General features: G+C 44.0%; 1 protein-coding gene across 1 annotated transcript in view; it reads left to right on the top strand.

Moving 5' to 3' along the window:
* Positions 1 to 17,321, top strand: part of znf608 (zinc finger protein 608) — an 80,766-nt gene that overhangs the window by 56,583 nt on the left and 6,862 nt on the right. The window contains exons 4-8 of the mRNA XM_075467192.1: positions 4,106 to 6,563; positions 7,510 to 7,978; positions 9,939 to 10,108; positions 11,954 to 12,101; positions 15,361 to 15,417. Of these exons, the coding sequence (XP_075323307.1) occupies positions 4,106 to 6,563; positions 7,510 to 7,978; positions 9,939 to 10,108; positions 11,954 to 12,101; positions 15,361 to 15,417 (3,302 nt within the window). The remainder of the gene's footprint in view (positions 1 to 4,105; positions 6,564 to 7,509; positions 7,979 to 9,938; positions 10,109 to 11,953; positions 12,102 to 15,360; positions 15,418 to 17,321) is intronic.

Here is a 17,321-nt window from a genome sequence, read left to right on the forward strand (position 1 = left end):
GCTTCTACATAAAAACTACAGAAAGATGCTGATGTTAAAAGTGTGTTTGCACAACAAATGTTATGGCACTTTCATTCATATGGCAGCACATTTAAAATAAAACTAAATGCTAAAAGCTATACACTACTTTTGGATTCATTTTTGGATTTTGCGTACAAATGCGATTAATCGTGATTAATCAGGGAAATCATGTGATTAATTAGATTAAACATTTTAATCGTTGCCCAGCCCTAAAAAAAATAAAACATGATTGGCTAAAACTCTCACTGTGCCAATTCAATACATAAAAATAAAATGTGACTTTTCTCTTTATCACATTTGAGATTCAGTTGCATTCTTCATCTATTTGCTGGTTACTGTTTTACATTCATCTCACTTTGAGAACTCCTCTGTGACTCCTCTCTGTGAGCATACAGAGGGATTTGTTGTCTGAAAAAGGACATTTTTTGCATGTTTCCCACCAGCATAAATGCTCTTTTATGCTGTTTAACAGGTGCACCGGTGCTGCATCCTGGTCGGAACACCTAAGACAGCTGTGAGTGGATTAAAGAATTATGAACAAGTCGCAGAAATGTTTCCGTCCTTTCCAGAAAGGCTAATAAGTGTGAATTAGAGGGATTGGGATCCCATTCAAAACACCAAACTTTGGCCCCAGCTCTGACATTCAACCAACTTGAACTAAAAAAGGGATAAATCTCACATCTTGAGAGTTTTCTGTGTTGCAAACATGTTTAATAGATTTAATGGAAGTTAGTAGGAGGGAAACAAATAAATAAACGGTTTTGTTAATAGTCAGAAAGCAAGCTGTGATGGTCAGAAATCCAGTGGGAGAAGTTGGAACAGGATTAAGGAAACAGCTCTGCGCAGGGATTTAGAGCCAACCATTAGCAGTGCTTTTTTTATCCAGCAGCTCTGCAGTCTAAAGCAGTATATTAGAGACAACAGCAACAACATAAAACGGCTCAATACAAAAATCGTTATTCCATCTGCGAATATAATGTAGCGACAGACCTTGTGTAATTCATCCAAAACCATTCTGCTCCGTTTATTTCCCTGCTTGATCTTTTATGTTTAACCACTTTATTGTTATTCTTTTTTGGCCTTTTTTTGCTGATGATTGTTTATTCGATTAACTGAAAAGAGCTCTTACGTCTTTAAAGTGCTTTAATGCCCCTGAAATAACAAAAGGGCTAAATTGGCTCCGAGGCTGTCAGCTGCCGTTCTGTGATGAGCTTTAATAAAAAACACTCTCCTCTTTCCACCAGCGTTGAGAGCTTTTTGGAGCTGCTGAGTGGAAAATGTGACAGTCCCTCCTCGCTGGGTTGAAACCTTTCAATTATTGCTCCTGTATGTAAATGATAGTTGTCATGGCAATTACAGCTTAATCTCAGACAGTGGGGACTAAATTGCTTTTTTCATTTGGACGTCTCTCAGCGGAAGCCGACTGCGGTTTCATAATATAATTCAGTGGAATAAAACACTTCCTCTTTGATTCATTATCAGCCTTTGAATGAAACTATGGCCGAAAAAGATTAAATTAAAAAACAAGAGCTGGAGCAAACGCATGGGAAATAAGTTCTTATTTTTTATTGACTTGTGGGAAATGTCGTTGTTTGGTTAATCAAAACTGCTTTTTGAATATAAGTGCAAAAAGCTGTAAATACCGTTTGAAATGTCAAAAAAAAGGGGAAATTAGTTTCATGTTCCAGCAGCTTCAGTGACGTCCACGCTGAAAAAAAGCAATTACAAACATCACAGGAAAATGTGAGATATCATCGTCTCGGAATCACAGAGGGGGACAAAAAAAGTCTGGTCTCAGTGTGCTCTGCAGTCTGTTCCATTAATAATGTGGTTAATGCTCCAGACGGTGTTTCCAAGGTCACAACTCATTCAGCGAGTGTTTATCACCAACCGGACCTGTGAAAAAGTCTCAAAGTTATCGCGTCGTTGGTTAGTTCGGCGTCAAAATCAGAACTTGGGATGCAGGCGCTCGTCACAACAGGCGGGTTTCTGATACAAGCAACAATACAGATGTGAGTGGGGAGCAGCGGCGGTGAGATACGCTGCAGCAAACACCATCAAAAGACTTCAAGTTATTTTGAAGGGACGACTTGTGAATACAGAACGTCTCCACATCAAAAGCAGAGATAACTGCGGATTGCACCGGTTGTTTATGTTATCAGCTGAGAAGAAGGCGGCTTTGTACTGAAAACAGATTGATTCTAATCCTTATCGTCTGTGTGTTTTACACGAGGCTCGAATCTGACATCATCAGGGGATGATATCAACTTGTTTACGGTTAAAACATTTTTGAAGAACGACAGCGTGAACTAGAAAAGCAGTTTGCATTAAGCTTTTGAACCTGATGCTAAACAAGAAAATTTTATGTGAATTTTAATAATATAATACTGTGAAAAAGACTCGAACCATCCCTGATTTATCTATTTGTTTCCAGGAAAACAGGAAAAATGTGCAAACATAGATGTAAATACTGTGTATAAGGCAAAAACAAAGTTTGTATAATTCTATATTGTTGTATGAGAACAGCCTGAACCCTCTCAGACGAGCTTTCTGTCCTTTCTTTAAGGAGTCTTCAGGAATAGTTCTCCAGGCTTCTTGAAGGACATCCCAAAGCTCTTCTTTGGATGTGGGCTGCCTTTTGTTCCGTTCTCTGCCAACATGATCCCACACTGCTTCAGTAATGTTGAGCTGCGGGCTCTGGGGAGGATTCATCCCTCCATCAGACCTGCTGCCACTGATTTTCAGCCCACTTCTTGTGTCCTTTGGCACAGCTCAGCCTTTTCTCCCTGTTTCCCTTCTTAAGAACGGCTTCTTGACAGCCACCCTTCCATGGAGCCCATTTCTGATGAGGCTTGGGCCAACAGCAGATGGATCAGCTGAAGGTCCAGATGCATCTCTCAGCTCCTGTGTCAGGTCTTTGCTGGATGTTTTCCTCTTTCTTAAGGACATCACTTTCAGATCCTGTTCATCTGCTGTAGATAGTTCTTTAGGCCTGACACTTCTTCTTCTGTCCTCCACTTGTCCAGTTTCTTCAAATGTTTTAAGGACACACTGCACACCATGCTGAGATATGCCAAGTTTTCAGCTAACAGCTCTTTGGGAATCACCTTGTTGCTGCAGAAATCCTGTTTTCTGTCTGTCAGACTGTGTTATCTTTGCTGTTTTTCATAGATGCAACTAAAGAAACGGGAACAAATGATGTGTCTGCTGGGAACAAAGTGCCTAAAGATCCAATTTAAAATGGCTTCTTTGCTAATTTGTCTGTTATGTGTGGACACAACACTGGTTCATCCCTTGAGTTAGGAGCCTTTTTTGAGCTTGAATGATTCATAGGTCAGAGTTAAGTGGCACATTCCTCTGAAAATGGTCAGGTACAAGGACTGAAAATTAGTGAAAAAGCAGAAAATGTCCCAAGTAAAAACCCTGTAAGACCTTCAGAAAGCCTTAAGAACTGTTTCTCAACACCACTTTAAAGATTAGAAGAATGTTTTGCTGCTTGGAGGGAAAATATAAAGAAATCAGGGGTGAATCAAGACTTCCACAGAACTCTTAAGGCAAATCACACCATGCTGAGATATGCCAAGTTTTCAGCTAACAGCTCTTTGGGAATCACCTTGTTGCTGCAGAAATCCTGTTTTCTGTCTGTCAGACTGTGTTATCTTTGCTGTTTTTCATAGAAGCAACTAGAGAAATGGGAACAAATGATGTGTCTTTGTGACAGGCTGCTGGGAACAAAGTGCCTAAAGATACGATTTCTGCTTGAATGATTCATAGGTCAGGGTTAAGTGGCTTAACAAAAAAAAACTACATTCCTCTGAAAATGGTCTGGAGTGGACTGAAAATTAGAGAAAAAACCGCAAATGTCCAAAGAAAAATAAGTCCTTCAGAAAGGCTGGAGAACTATTGCTCAAGACCACTTTAAAAGATTACAAGAAAGTCTGCTTGGAGGAGAAATATAAAGAATTTAGGAGGGCTTAAGACGTTTGTATGATACTATAATACATATCTATAAGACATAAGGTCATAATCTGTGATTATCAAAGGTTTTCTTCTAAGTTCAGCGCTTTTCTCTTCTTCTTTTTAGGTTTTGTGAGTCTCCCTGCAGTGACCCTGAGTTACCAGGTGGCCGCGGCCGGGGGAAACGGATGCGAATGGCCATGGCTGAGCGGCCCTGCGTAGATCCGGCCCCTGCTACCAAAGTCAGGGGTCTGTCCCACCACAGGAGCCGTGGGGGTGGTGTGGCTGGAACAGCTGCATCCATCCACAGCAAGGGAAGAAGGGGCAGCCTGAACCTCATCAACAGCAACTGCAGAGCGCCTTCTTCTTTCTTTACTGTGGACGAGGTGAAACCTGCCAATAGCGCCTCCTCCCTCTCCTCTGGGAAGCGAAAGAACAAACCGCCAGCCGACTTGGACCTCACTTTAGTCTCCTCAGACGAGATTAAAAACGCCAACGGAAAGAGGATTCGAGCGAAATCCCGTAGCGCGCCTTCCACACCACAGGGCAAATCTGACCCCTCATTCATGGATCCGGGGGGAGGTTGTGCTTCTTCACCTCCTCCCCCACCCATCCTCATCGACTGCCCACACCCAAACTGCACTAAACGCTACAAGCACATCAACGGCCTCCGCTACCACCAGACGCATGCACACCTGGAGGCTGAGGAGCAGAGGAAACCTGAGCTGGAGGCCATGAAGGATGGGGAAAGTGAGGATCGACTCTCAGACTGTGAGGACGCCATCAGCAACATGACTTATGACCTCTCAGAGACGAACAGCAGCTCTAACACCAACAGCACCTCAAAGAAACCGACTCCTCTCTACAAGGTGACCACAGTGGGCTCTCCCAAGAACAGACGGCTACTCCTCAGTACTGACCACAGCCCCACAGCCCACTCCAAAACCAGAAGAACTTCGCATTTAAAAGATGGTCTGATCGACGACCTTAGCAATCTGCCCATCATCTCCAACATGACTGTGGTTCTGGAGAACTGCATGGTCCCAGACAGGAGCTCCTCAGTAGAAATGCCCAAACTGGAAGCAGAAGGACTGATTGACAAGAAGGGAGGCATTTGTGAGAAGGGCAAGAAGGCCAATGGGAAGGTAGAGAAGCTGTCCAAGTCGAGGGCCAACCGGCCTATTGCTCCGGCCCCAGCTCCGCCCAAGCTCATCGCCATACCAAACACAGCATACCCGACCAGCACAGCAGACGTCGTCACCTCACAGCAGCCCTCTCCGATGGCAGCCGTAGGCCTCACCAGTAAAAACCTTCCCCTGAAACCCATCAAACCAAAGCTAAGCATTGTTGTGGAGCCGAGCCTCGTCAAAGCCACCATGGTCACCAGCAGCAAAGAGACGAGGAAAAAAGAAAAACGGAGGTTGAAGGACAAACATAAAGATATGCCAATCAGGACGACCAATGGCGACAGCAGTGGAATCAAAATGGAAGATGGTGGAGGTGGGTCGAAAATGGGTATCAAGGAAATCTCTGGAAGTCTTCTGAAAGAGCACCTCAGCAAGCAGGATGTAATGAATGGACTCACAGAGAGCCAGGAGAGCCGGATGGCCAGTATCCGCGCCGAGGCCGACAAGGTCTACACCTTCACTGACAACGCCCCCAGTCCCTCCATTGGTGGGTCATCGCGACTTGATGCGAGTGGCGGCTGCCTAGCAACAGACAGCGGCAGCAAGAACAACAGCCCCGCCTACTCTGACATCTCAGATGCCGGGGACGATGGGGGGTCTGCCGAATGTCGCTCGGATGGTCTCAGATCCAAGTCGGCGTCCTCTGGTTCCTCTGAGGTGAGCTCCAATAGCAATCACGGTCACTCTGGTAAAACTCCTCCTACAGCTTCTACCCAGTCCTCAAAAGAGCCCCAGTCCCCGTACTACCACAGCTACGAGCCCTACTACCTGCAGGGGTACATGCAGTCAGAGAGGCAGAATAGCGGCGGTGTTGCTTTCCACAAAAGCTCCGCCCATGACTGCAAAGGGAAAGACAGAAAAGAGGAGGTAAAAGAGGAAGACAAAAACTCCCCCCATGAGTTCTTAGATTCTAAGAAAGGCGAGGGACCCCCTCAGTCTCAGCTCCAGCTCACTATGAGCCAGACCCAGACGGCTTTGGCTCAGTCCCTGTATTATGGCCAGTACTCCAGAGGACTGTACATGGACCAGAAACTGCTGCTGGCCTCAAAATGCTGTGACCAGGCACCCACTGCCAAGCAAAGGGGACAGGGCGCGAGAGACGTAGAGGATGCCAAACATATGTTGGGGGGTTCTGCCGGTGGACCCATGATAGGTAAAGGTCCAGACGGTGCTAAAGGTTGCTGTCCCAAACCTGTCCTGTCCTATGTGGAGATGAGTGAGAGAGGAGAAAGGGGGCAGAGCCTGGGCGTAAAGGCGGTGCACGGTGGCATGGTGGATCAGCACCAGGTCTCTATGAAAGACTGCGATGACATCAAGTCACCCTCCTCTTCCTCTTCTTCATCACTCCACAACCCAAACAGTCAGACAGATCTGGACTCAAATGTTTCCTTTTCCAGTGTAAGTTTCTCCCTCTGTTTATAACCCGCCGCCGCCGCTGATGGTGTTGTTGGTGTGCTTTAATGACTGCTGTTGAGTGTCACAAAGAGATTAACCACACATTGTGTACAGCTAAACCAGTAGGTGCTAATAACAAAGACCGCGTGGCTTCTGTGGTGCTGTAGCTCTACCCTGGCATTCGGTCATTTTGACAGGCAAATGTTTTTAATGTTTTAGAGTGAGAGTTAATGGAGGAATTATGTAATTCCAACTTCAGCTGAAAAGAAACAAAAAAGATTGTTTTGACACGATCCGCTTTTCAGAAAGCTTGTACAGATTTTTTACCCATTCCATCTCACGATGCGGTCACCCACTAACTGGAGCCATGCTGGCTCGTGTACAAAGGTTTTATGAGTAGACTGAAAGCCGTGTCAGAGAGGGTAGTAGGTTGTCTTTCCTCCAAACTGCTCTAAACTCTGCACTTGATCATGTGTGACGTGTCTTGGTTCGTGTCATTGAGAGGGACGCCACACTCCTTACATCTCACTGCTGAATGGCCGCCTGCTGTTGCAACGTCGTCATCCTTCATCAACATCTCACCCAGAGCCAGTGATAGATGGTCTGTCTATGGCTCTGTTCACTCCAGTACACAGTGTTTCCTCTATAGTCATTCAGCAGCGGTGGGCCACTGCATCAAGAAATTCTCCAGCCCTGCAAAAAGAACAAATGAATGTACAGATGAAAGTCATAAATTCTCTCTAAAACACTTTAAAGAGGCAAATCGCTAATATTTTGAGACGATATGAAAAGGTATTTAGTTTAAGTCCTTGAAACTGGCCATATAAGCAAGACTGAGACGTGGACCGAAGTTGAACTGACTCCTAAATGACTCCCACCCACCACTGTTAACAAAGAATTATAGGGGAAACACTGCAACTAGCACCAACTCTTGTCCCAATCGATCTAGCCCTCAGACGGCCCTGCCTGGGCTCACCGCCTCGCTCACAGCAAATACTCAGAGCTACAGAGTCAACACGGGGAGGAAGCTGAGGAGGGCGAAGCAGACAGTGGAAAAGAGTGGGGAGCTACCGTGGAGCCTACCGGGGCCAAGATGACTTCTGGAGGAGGAGAGAGAGGAGGAGGAGGTGTTGGCGTAGATGCTAAAAAATCCAGAATTCATGGATGCCATGATCTCCTGCCCCCCATCAACCTGGAGGACTCGGACAGGCTGGAGGGGGTGGAGGATCAGAGTCAGGAGCCAACAGGAGGGCTGTCTGAGGAGTCCCCGAGTGCCCAGGCTGCAGTTTCTCCTCCTATGACCCCCCAGCAGCCCTACATCCAGTACCAGCACTCCTATCCCCCTTACCTAGCGATGTGTGAGAGCAGCGGGGGCTCCTACCGAGGGGTGTCCCCAACCCTGGTCCACAGTTACCCAGGTAAGGGTTGGATGTTTGATGAGTTGGATGAGGAGTGTCACACTACTCTCGTGCACTGTATCTGCAATAAATATAAAGTATGAATAGATATAAGGGACTTAAGCCTCGTTTCCACTATGCAGTCCGGTACGGGTCGGTTCAGAACGGTTAGCTTATTTCAGTGTTTCCACTACCACGAAAGCGTACCGGTCCCATGGAACTCGTTACCATTCTTGTAACCCTTCTGCTTGGGGTACCGAGCACACAGGACCGGTTCCAGGCTCTCCTCTCCGTTGTTGGTGAGGAGGCTGTGCAGCGGGAGCTCAATGGTGCCAAACCAAAAAGTTTTCCAGCTAATTGCCGCAAAAATGGCAGAGAGTGGTTTCAACCGGACCGCGAGCCGGTGTCGCATTAAGCTGAAGAAGCTTGGAGGTGGTTCGAAATTATGGATGTTATTTGTTATTTGCTGTTATTTGCTATTTACGCTTCAGCTTGCACTCCGCCCACCCCTGAGGGTCCCCTTTGTACAGTGGGAACGCAAGCTGAACCCAAAGCGACCCTTACCGAATGCATAGTGGAAACGAGGCTTTGCTTTACAAAGTAAATGTTGCACAAAAAGAGAAGGAAAGGTAACCTGCTGATTTCCCTTTTTACTTAAGTGATTTATGCTCAAACTGTGAATTTAGACGATATAAAAAAAGATGGACGTAGCATTTAAGCCAACATGGAGGTGGCTTTACCTGCACTATGTCTAACGGCCAGCAGGGGGCAACTTATGTGGCCACAAATACAAGTACAAAGTTTGTAAGAACAAGAATGAGATGTGGACTAACATGTAAAACCTGATGCCTCAAAGAGCCCACAAACAAGTGGGTGATATCCATAAAGTGACAGGTTTTAGTTTAGATACAAGCAGAAAGAGCAGCCCTCTCTGCTGTGCTTCAGCTCTGCTTCCCCTCCTCCCTCCAGATGTCACTCTAAAAAAAGTAGATAATTATGTTACAGAATTACTACCCTTCGAAACGTAACCAGTTATGTTTCTAAGTTACTTTCCAGAAGAAATGTAATACTTCTGCATTATGGATATTTCTTTGCAGGTTCTTGTGCAGTTTGGTTGTAAAATCAAGAAATGTAAATTTTAAAGTCACCTGTTTCTATGGTTTATCATCTGAAACCCTGCAGAGTAGTGATAGGAATGATATCCTGTTTACAAACCTTTATTAATGATAAAATGTTTTTAAATAAAAAACAAAGCAAGATTATGGAGAATAATGCATTTGGTTTAAAGAATTTGTAGGGATTTTATAGATGATCTTAGGTACCTACCTACTCCACAGCTGGTGTTTGCAGCAGCTTATTTATCATATAACCAGCAACATGTTGCATCATTAATTGCCTTTATGAGTTGCAGCTTTAGCCGAGTTAAAAGCTAGCCGTTGGGCTGTAGCGTCCCCGATGTTGTTGAGCTGTGTTCAGCCTGCAGATGCTGCAGATTTGAAGTGGAGTTCGTCTTCACGGCTGAGAGACAGTTTTATCACCCGGCCACAATATGCATTTCTTTGTCTCGTCATTTTCACCTTTGAATTAAAAATGATTTGAGAGTCAAACTGTAAATATCCCCGAGCTCGGCTGCATTATTGATTTAACTTTAGGACGCTCACAGGGTGCATCGCCTACATGGTTCTCATTATTTACAACCTAATAAATATTACTGATGAAAGCACATCATTTTGATCACCTCGAGCCACAAGTTTTACATCAAATTTCACATGAATGTTGCAGTTTTGGTTGTATATGTCATGCTAATTCTGCACTTTTGAATCAGCGACGGAGATGCCACATCAGCATGAAATGAACCTGAATTATCCTTTAGATTGAGCCTTTCTGATTCCCTGCAGTCTGAATAAGCGTATATATGTGTTGTTTACAGGGTAAATAAGTGTGTCCACGTGGATTTGTGTCCGTGTTTCGTGTTCACCAGGTTTCCACTATCCTCTGTACGGTAAGACGGCCGGCAGGGAGGAGTCGGAGGTGACTCCACCCGGCAGAGGAGGAGCGGTGAGCAGCAAGCAGGTCGGCGACTCGTCCTCGTCCTCCGCCATGGAGCTGCTGCAGCAGCCGAGCCATCAGTACCACGGAAAGTCTCCCGCTGTGAGAGGCCGCTCGCTTCCCCGCCACATCCACACTGCAGCTCACAGCGTCACTCCTTTGATGTTTGTTTTCCTCTCACACGATAGATCTGATGTCTCCCACAGACAGAAAAACACCGCTGGCAGGGATTAAAAGAAAAAACTCACACAACAGGAAGCCAGGGTTTAATCTGTGCTCGGAAAAGTTAACGCTGCTGCAGTTGACGCAGTCGGTCTGGGCTTTATTTCACTACAAAAAGACCATAAAACGCATGATAACGAGAGTCACGCACTTGTAACATCACATCATAAATATACATTTTAAATTCCTAAACAACGACTTCATCACTGAAGAGCTTTACGGTTAAAAGAAGGTTAAAATGGTTCCCGTTTGATTCACAAAAACGTGGTTCTCAGGCTGAACCCACACATCACAACCTCTTCTATTCTGTAGAAAGTGTCAAGCACAGTCTTTGCTTTTGAATTTAACTTTTTAAGAATGCTGCTAAAAGTGTCATAATTGTGTTTAAGTTTCACAGATTGATGAAAACATCCAGGATATGTTGTTCGCAGAGATATGGAGCTGAAACTTTAGTCAAATAATTGATAATTGTTGGACTTCCAGAGTGCCATTTTGAGTACATTGTCTGTTTCTGAGCTCCCCTCTGCACACGTCTCTAATGATTTACAGAGCTTCGGTGTGCTAAAATGAAACATTATCCAGATGAGTGTTTGACCACCCGAACAATGACTCAGCTTTGAAAAAAGAGGCTTTTTTTTTTTTTACTTCAGTACAGTTTTTCTTAGAGTTAGACATCTGGTGGCCACGACAGGAAACACAGCTTCAGTCACTGAATCATTCTGTTTGCTGTTTCTCAGTTTTATTTATTTATAGGCAATAAAATGGCATGTCATGTATAATTAATATTGCTCAAAAGGGACAACATGAAATGTATGAGATCACATTATTCCAAACATAAAACACTAGTAAAAAAAAAAGGCCAAACCAGAGGTTTGTGACAGCAGTTTGTCTCCATCTGTTGTTATTTCTGATGATTACTGAACCTCCAGGTCACAGTACAGTTTATTTCTGGATTATTTCTACTTTAGCTCGCAGTGGACCAGTAGCTTTAGTTCTCTGGCTATAATTCACTGCCAGTTAAAGGGATAGTTCGCCTGTTTTGACATGAAGCTGTATGACATCCCATATTAGCAATGTCATTTATTAAATTTGACTTACCACCTGTGAATACTGTGAGTTGGCTGGGGTTTAAAAAATAAAGCGTTTTGCTTCTCAAAACAATATTCGTTCAAAAGAGTAAAACATTTGCATCACAAAATCGTTCATCCAGAAAAAGTCAGACCTCACAATCCCTTGGCCCTATTTTCTTTCAGGGGACTGCTCGGTCTACACAGCCCGTATTGATACAAAGGGAGAGAAAATAGCGCCAAGCGATTGTGAGGTCTGACTTTTTCTGGATGAACGATTTTGTGATGCAAATGTATTACTCTTTTGAACGCATATTGTTTTTAGAGGCAAAACGCTTTATTTTTTAAGCCCCAGCCAACTAGCCGGACTACCTTCGTCAACGCCAAAACTCGGCTGGAACTCTGCTCACAGGACGCAGCAGGGGGTAAGAAAATGTTCATAAATGATGTTGCTAGTATGGGATGTCATACAGCTTCATGTCAAAAGAGGCGAATTATCCCTTTAATGCAGCTGCATATGAAATATACTCAACATTACAGGTCCTGACTACTTGTTTCAGCTTTTTCAGCGTTGTTTAATTCACCCACATGTGACTGTGTCAAAGTACCGGTTTGCAGACTCAGAAAAAAGCCGCCGTGTTTGTGTGTTTGTGTTCAGCCTGGTGAGAAGGGTTCCCCGGAGGCAGAAAGGGAGAGCGAACGGGAGAGGAACCACATGTCATTCGCCCGGCACCTCCACACACATCATCACACACACCTGGGCATGAGCTACAACCTGATGTCAGGACAGTACGACATCTACCAAGGTACAGACCCGCCGGCCCCACAAACCCGTCCAGCTGAGACTCAGTCTTAGGTCGTGGTGTTTGTTCTGTGCCTGAAAAGGTTGGTGGAACAGCTGATTAACACTCAGTCCTCAGTTTAACTGTTACACCGAAGTAAAGTTCATGTAATCTAACTACACAGCCATCGATGGATTAATAAATCCTCCCATTATGATGGTTAGCATCTTCACTTTTAGGATGAGGAAACTTCTGAAGAGTGTCAAAACAAACAGAAACTCACATGTTAACTTGTTTTCTGGCACCACTGACGGATATTTATCACTTCATGAGTTACAACCATTGTTGCACGTTTCCGTGTTTTTAAGTTGTTTTAATGCTGCATCTGTGTCGTCACATTGGTGAAAGTTTTCATAACATGAGCCCTCAGAGCCACCGTAGATTCACTGACGGCTGTTTTTGTCAAACTTATTTACTTCACTGTGCAAAATCTTGATCCACCCCTCATATCTTTATATATTTCCAAGAAAACCGGAGATAGTTGCAGTGATTTACTGAAACATGTACAAATATAGATAAATATAAGTTAAAAACAGAGTTAGTTCAGTTCTGAGCAGCTTTAAAGTGAATATCTGCTCTGAGCTCCTTTCTCCTCCAGCACAGCCTGAATCCTCTCAGACGAGCTTTCTGTCCTTTCTTTAAGGAGTCTTCAGGAATAGTTCTCCAGGCTTCTTGAAGGACATCCCAAAGCTCTTCTTTGGATGTGGGCTGCCTTTTGTTCCGTTCTCTGCCAACATGATCCCACACTGCTTCAGTAATGTTGAGCTCCGGGCTCTGGGGAGGATTCATCCCTCCATCGGACCTGCTGCCACTGATTTTCAGCCCACTTCTTGTGTCCTTTGGCACAGCTCAGCCTTTTCTCCCTGTTTCCCTTCCTTAAGAACGGCTTCCTGACAGCCACCCTTCCATGGAGACCATTTCTGATGAGGCTTGGGCCAACAGCAGATGGATCAGCTGAAGGTCCAGATGCATCTCTCAGCTCCTGTGTCAGGTCTTTGCTGGATGTTTTCCTCTTTCTTAAGGACATCACTTTCAGATCCTGTTCTTCTGCTGTAGATAGTTCTTTAGGCCTGACACTTCTTCTTCTGTCCTCCACTTGTCCAGTTTCCTCAAATGTTTTAAGGACACACTGCACACCATGCTGAGATATGCCAAGTTTTCAGCTAACAGCTCTTTGGGAATCACCTTGTTGCTGCAGAAATCCTGTTTTCTGTCTGTCAGACTGTGTTATCTTTGCTGTTTTTCACAGACGCAGCTAAAGAAATGGGAACAAATGATGTGTCTCTGTGACAGGCTGCTGGGAACAAAGTGCCTAAAGATCCAATTTAAAATGGCTTCTTTGCTAAGTTGCCTGTTCTGTGTGGACACAACACTGGTTCATCCCTTGAGTTAGGAGCCTTTTTTTCTGCTTGAATGATTCATAGGTCAGAGTTAAGGGGCTTAACAAAGAAAAAACACATTCCTCGGAAAATGGTCGGGTACAAGGACTGAAAATTAGTGAAAAAGCAGAAAGTAAAACCCTGAAAGACCTTCAGAAAGCCTGAAGAACTGTTGCTCAGGACCACTTTAAAGATTAGAAGAATGTTTTGCTGCTTGGAGGGAAAATATAAAGAAATCAGGGGTGGATCAAGACTTCCACAGAACTCTTAAGGCAAGTCTAATTTATTTACGTTGTATATTTCCTGCACAGGCAAAGCTTTGCATCCAGCACAGGGCAGCGTAAAAGAACAGTATTTAAATGAGACAGGAAAACTAATAGTGCCTAAAATTATGCTCATTAAAGCAACATTAAAATGCAAATTAAACACAGAAGTGTTGGATGAAATTGTGGGCCATTTAAGAATGAAATTTATGACACAGGTACACAAAAACTTTTTAATACTTAATTGTTTAAAATTCAACTTTGCTCTGTTAATGTCTGAACCTGCACGCTGTTATCAGCATGAAGCAAAGCACCTGAGAAACTAACTCCGTCTGATTTTCTTGTCTCTGTCTGACCATGTTTTAGTTCAAGTTTTAAATGATTGTTTAGCTTATGGGGACATGGGATCCAGTCACATACTATTAACCTCATGATTAGCCCATCAGCTGCATCGCTGAGGTGGTGTGTTCACTCCCGCTGTGGTATATAACTGAAACTAACTGCTGGTTTTATGCGCTTACTGACTCAGCAGGTTACTTCTTTACCCAAGATGTTGTCACCATGTACATCAGAGTGACTGTGACAGCTGCCATTTCAGGAGCCAACATGGAGTTGTAGCCATCCCTTTCTTTCCTATAACCTACTGCATTAAAGGGATAGTTTGCCTCTTTTGACATGAAGCTGTAGGACATCCCATATTAGTAATATCATTTATGAACATTTTTTTACCCCCTGCTGCGTCCTGTGAGCAGAGTTCCAGCCTCATTTTGGCGTTGACGAAAGTAGTCCAGCTAGTTGGCTGGGGTTTAAAAAAATAAAGCGTTTTGCTTCTCAAAACAATATGCGTTCAAAAGAGTAATACATTTGCATCACAAAATGGTTCATCCAGAAAAAGTCAGACCTCACAATCGCTTGGTGCTATTTTCTCTCCCTTCGTATCACTGCGTGCTGTGTAGACCGAAGTGCAGACCGAACAGCAAACACCGTAACAGGTGCGGCTGTCGGCAGGCGGCAGCAGGCAGTGATACAAAGGAAGAGAAAATAGGGCCAAGAGATTGTGAGGTCTGACTTTTTCTGGATGAACGATTTTGTGATGCAAATGTATTACTCTTTTGAACGCATATTGTTTTGACACAACTAGCCGGACTACTTCTGTCAACACAAAAAAACGAGGCTGGAACTCTGCTCACAGGACGCAGCAGGGGGTAAGAAAATGTTCATAAATGATATTACTAATATGGGATGTCCTACAGCTTCATGTCAAAAGAGGCAAACTATCCCTTTAATGGAGTTTAAGAGACACTGAGCTGTCTGTGTCCTGATTATAATTCCTCCTGGTGTTGAACATCTGTATGGAACATATGTAAACTGGTCACTCACTTCCTTCCCAGCTGCTTGTGACCTAATTTGATCAGCTACAAGGCAAACATCAGGAACAGTGCAGTTAGACTGCAGGGCTGTACGGCTGCTGAAAATGATCAACTTCTCACTAAAGCTTTTTAAAAATAACTCTGCAGTTAACACATTTCAGGTTGTTGAGATCTTTCACAGCTGATCTGATTTTACTCCTCTGTGTTGAAGGGTTGAGCTCCAGGTCGCTGGTCTCCACTCAGCAGGTGTCAGGACACCCCTCAACCGGTAGGTTAAGAACGCCACAATTCCCTTTGAGCAGCACTGGATGACAGTGGGGAGAAAAAACAACAACATTTCAACAGGAAGTAACCTCCGACAGAACCAAACTCAGGGAAAACATAATCTGCCTTTAGTGGTCTGGTGTGAAAGGGCAGGAAGAGACAAATGGAGACAATAACAACAATTAATAAAGTAAACTAATGTAGAGAGACACACAAAGTGTTCATGACACCATGAAACACAAACAGGAATGAAGTGGACAAGGCAGCATAAACATGGGGGGTTTAGTGTGAGGATCTGGCAAAGACTGAGGCCCCATCCACACGTAGCCGGGTATCTGCTAAAACGAATATATTTTTCTACGTTTGGACCTGTCATCCACATGAAAACGCATAAAAACGCATCGTAAAACGAATGTTTTTAAAAACTCCGGGCAAAGTGATGATTTTTGAAAACTCCGTTTATGCAGCTGCGTGTAGACAGAGATAACCGGAGTTTTGCGTTTTTTCGAACGTCACAATATGCGCCAAAACAACAACAAATCTGCTCTGAAGTCAAACGTGCGACCTTTGTTTACTGAAGAAGCATGGATGCCTTGAGAACTGTGGTGGTTATTATTGTGCAGGCGCTGTTTACTGCCTTGATTTTACACGCCCAAGTCGTACTCCCAGAGGAATGGCGTGACAATTTCCGCATGTCCCGGTGTCCTCACTCCTCTCGCTGTCGGAATTATTACGTCCTCATATCGAGGGGCAGTCCACTGTCATGCGATCACCTGTCAGTGTGCTCAAAAAAGTTTCGTGCACACTTTATTATTTAGCTTACGAGGACAGATTGCGCAAAACAGCAAATGCATTTGGGTTATCAAGACAGGTGAAAACGCAGATGTTCGGTTATGTGTGGAAGGTGTTTTTTTCGAAAACGAGGTAATGTGGATACAGATTATTTTATAAACGGAGGGGGGGAAATATTCGGTTTTAAAAATACCCGTCAACCAAGTCAAACCAAGGCCAAAATTTACTGATGAGGGAACTAATGAGAGAGTGACTGCAGCTGAAAGTATGGCTGTGTTCGAAACCGCATACTACATACTTCCATACTGCATACTGCATACTCATCAATCAGACAGTATGCAGAGCGTTTACCCACAATGCATTTCGCTCCTACCCGAGCCAAAATCAGCCGGCCTGAAGCTGATTTCGCTTAAGCTCTAAACTCTGTAAACTTTAGCAACATTTGAAACATTTTCAGGCGAGAAAGTAGTCGTTTAGATCCCCAACGTGTTGAAAACCTGACAAAATACCGGCTATTTACAATTTACTTCCGAAGAATTCGGCGCTACTAAAGCTAGCCGCAGTGAGCAACGCACTTCCGGTTATTTTCACAAAATAAAATACCCGTTGCCTTTTATCATAGGGAAAGCCATTACGATACAATTGGTGCTTTTGTTTTGAAAACAGGAAGTGAACCTACCCTCGTTGTAGCTAGCTTGAAACTGCCGTTTTGAAAGGAAATGACGATCGGCGACGTCACGTTACGTTGCATCTTGGGTAGTTTGAGTATGAGTAGTAACCTCATGATGCATACCCAACATTTCGGAGAATCTAGTATGCATCCGGGAACTTCTCGCTTACTCAAACTCGCTTACGAACTCAAAAAGTTAGTATGAGTAGAAGGAGAAGTATGCGGTTTCGAACACAGCCTAAGAGCGATCAGAGGAAACTAAGAATAATGTCCAGGGTCAAGACACAGGACTGAAAGCATAAGAAAACAAGAACATAGGACCAAGAGAATCAATGATTAAACAATAAAACTTTACTTAATTTACTTCACTGAAACTCAAAAGTTAAGAGCAACAGAACACAAAACTCCAGATTCAGTCCGAGAACTGAAGGCTCCGCCTCCCATTC

Source organism: Odontesthes bonariensis, chromosome 6 (genome assembly GCF_027942865.1).
Source record: "Odontesthes bonariensis isolate fOdoBon6 chromosome 6, fOdoBon6.hap1, whole genome shotgun sequence".
In the NCBI taxonomy this organism is placed as follows: domain Eukaryota; kingdom Metazoa; phylum Chordata; class Actinopteri; order Atheriniformes; family Atherinopsidae; genus Odontesthes; species Odontesthes bonariensis.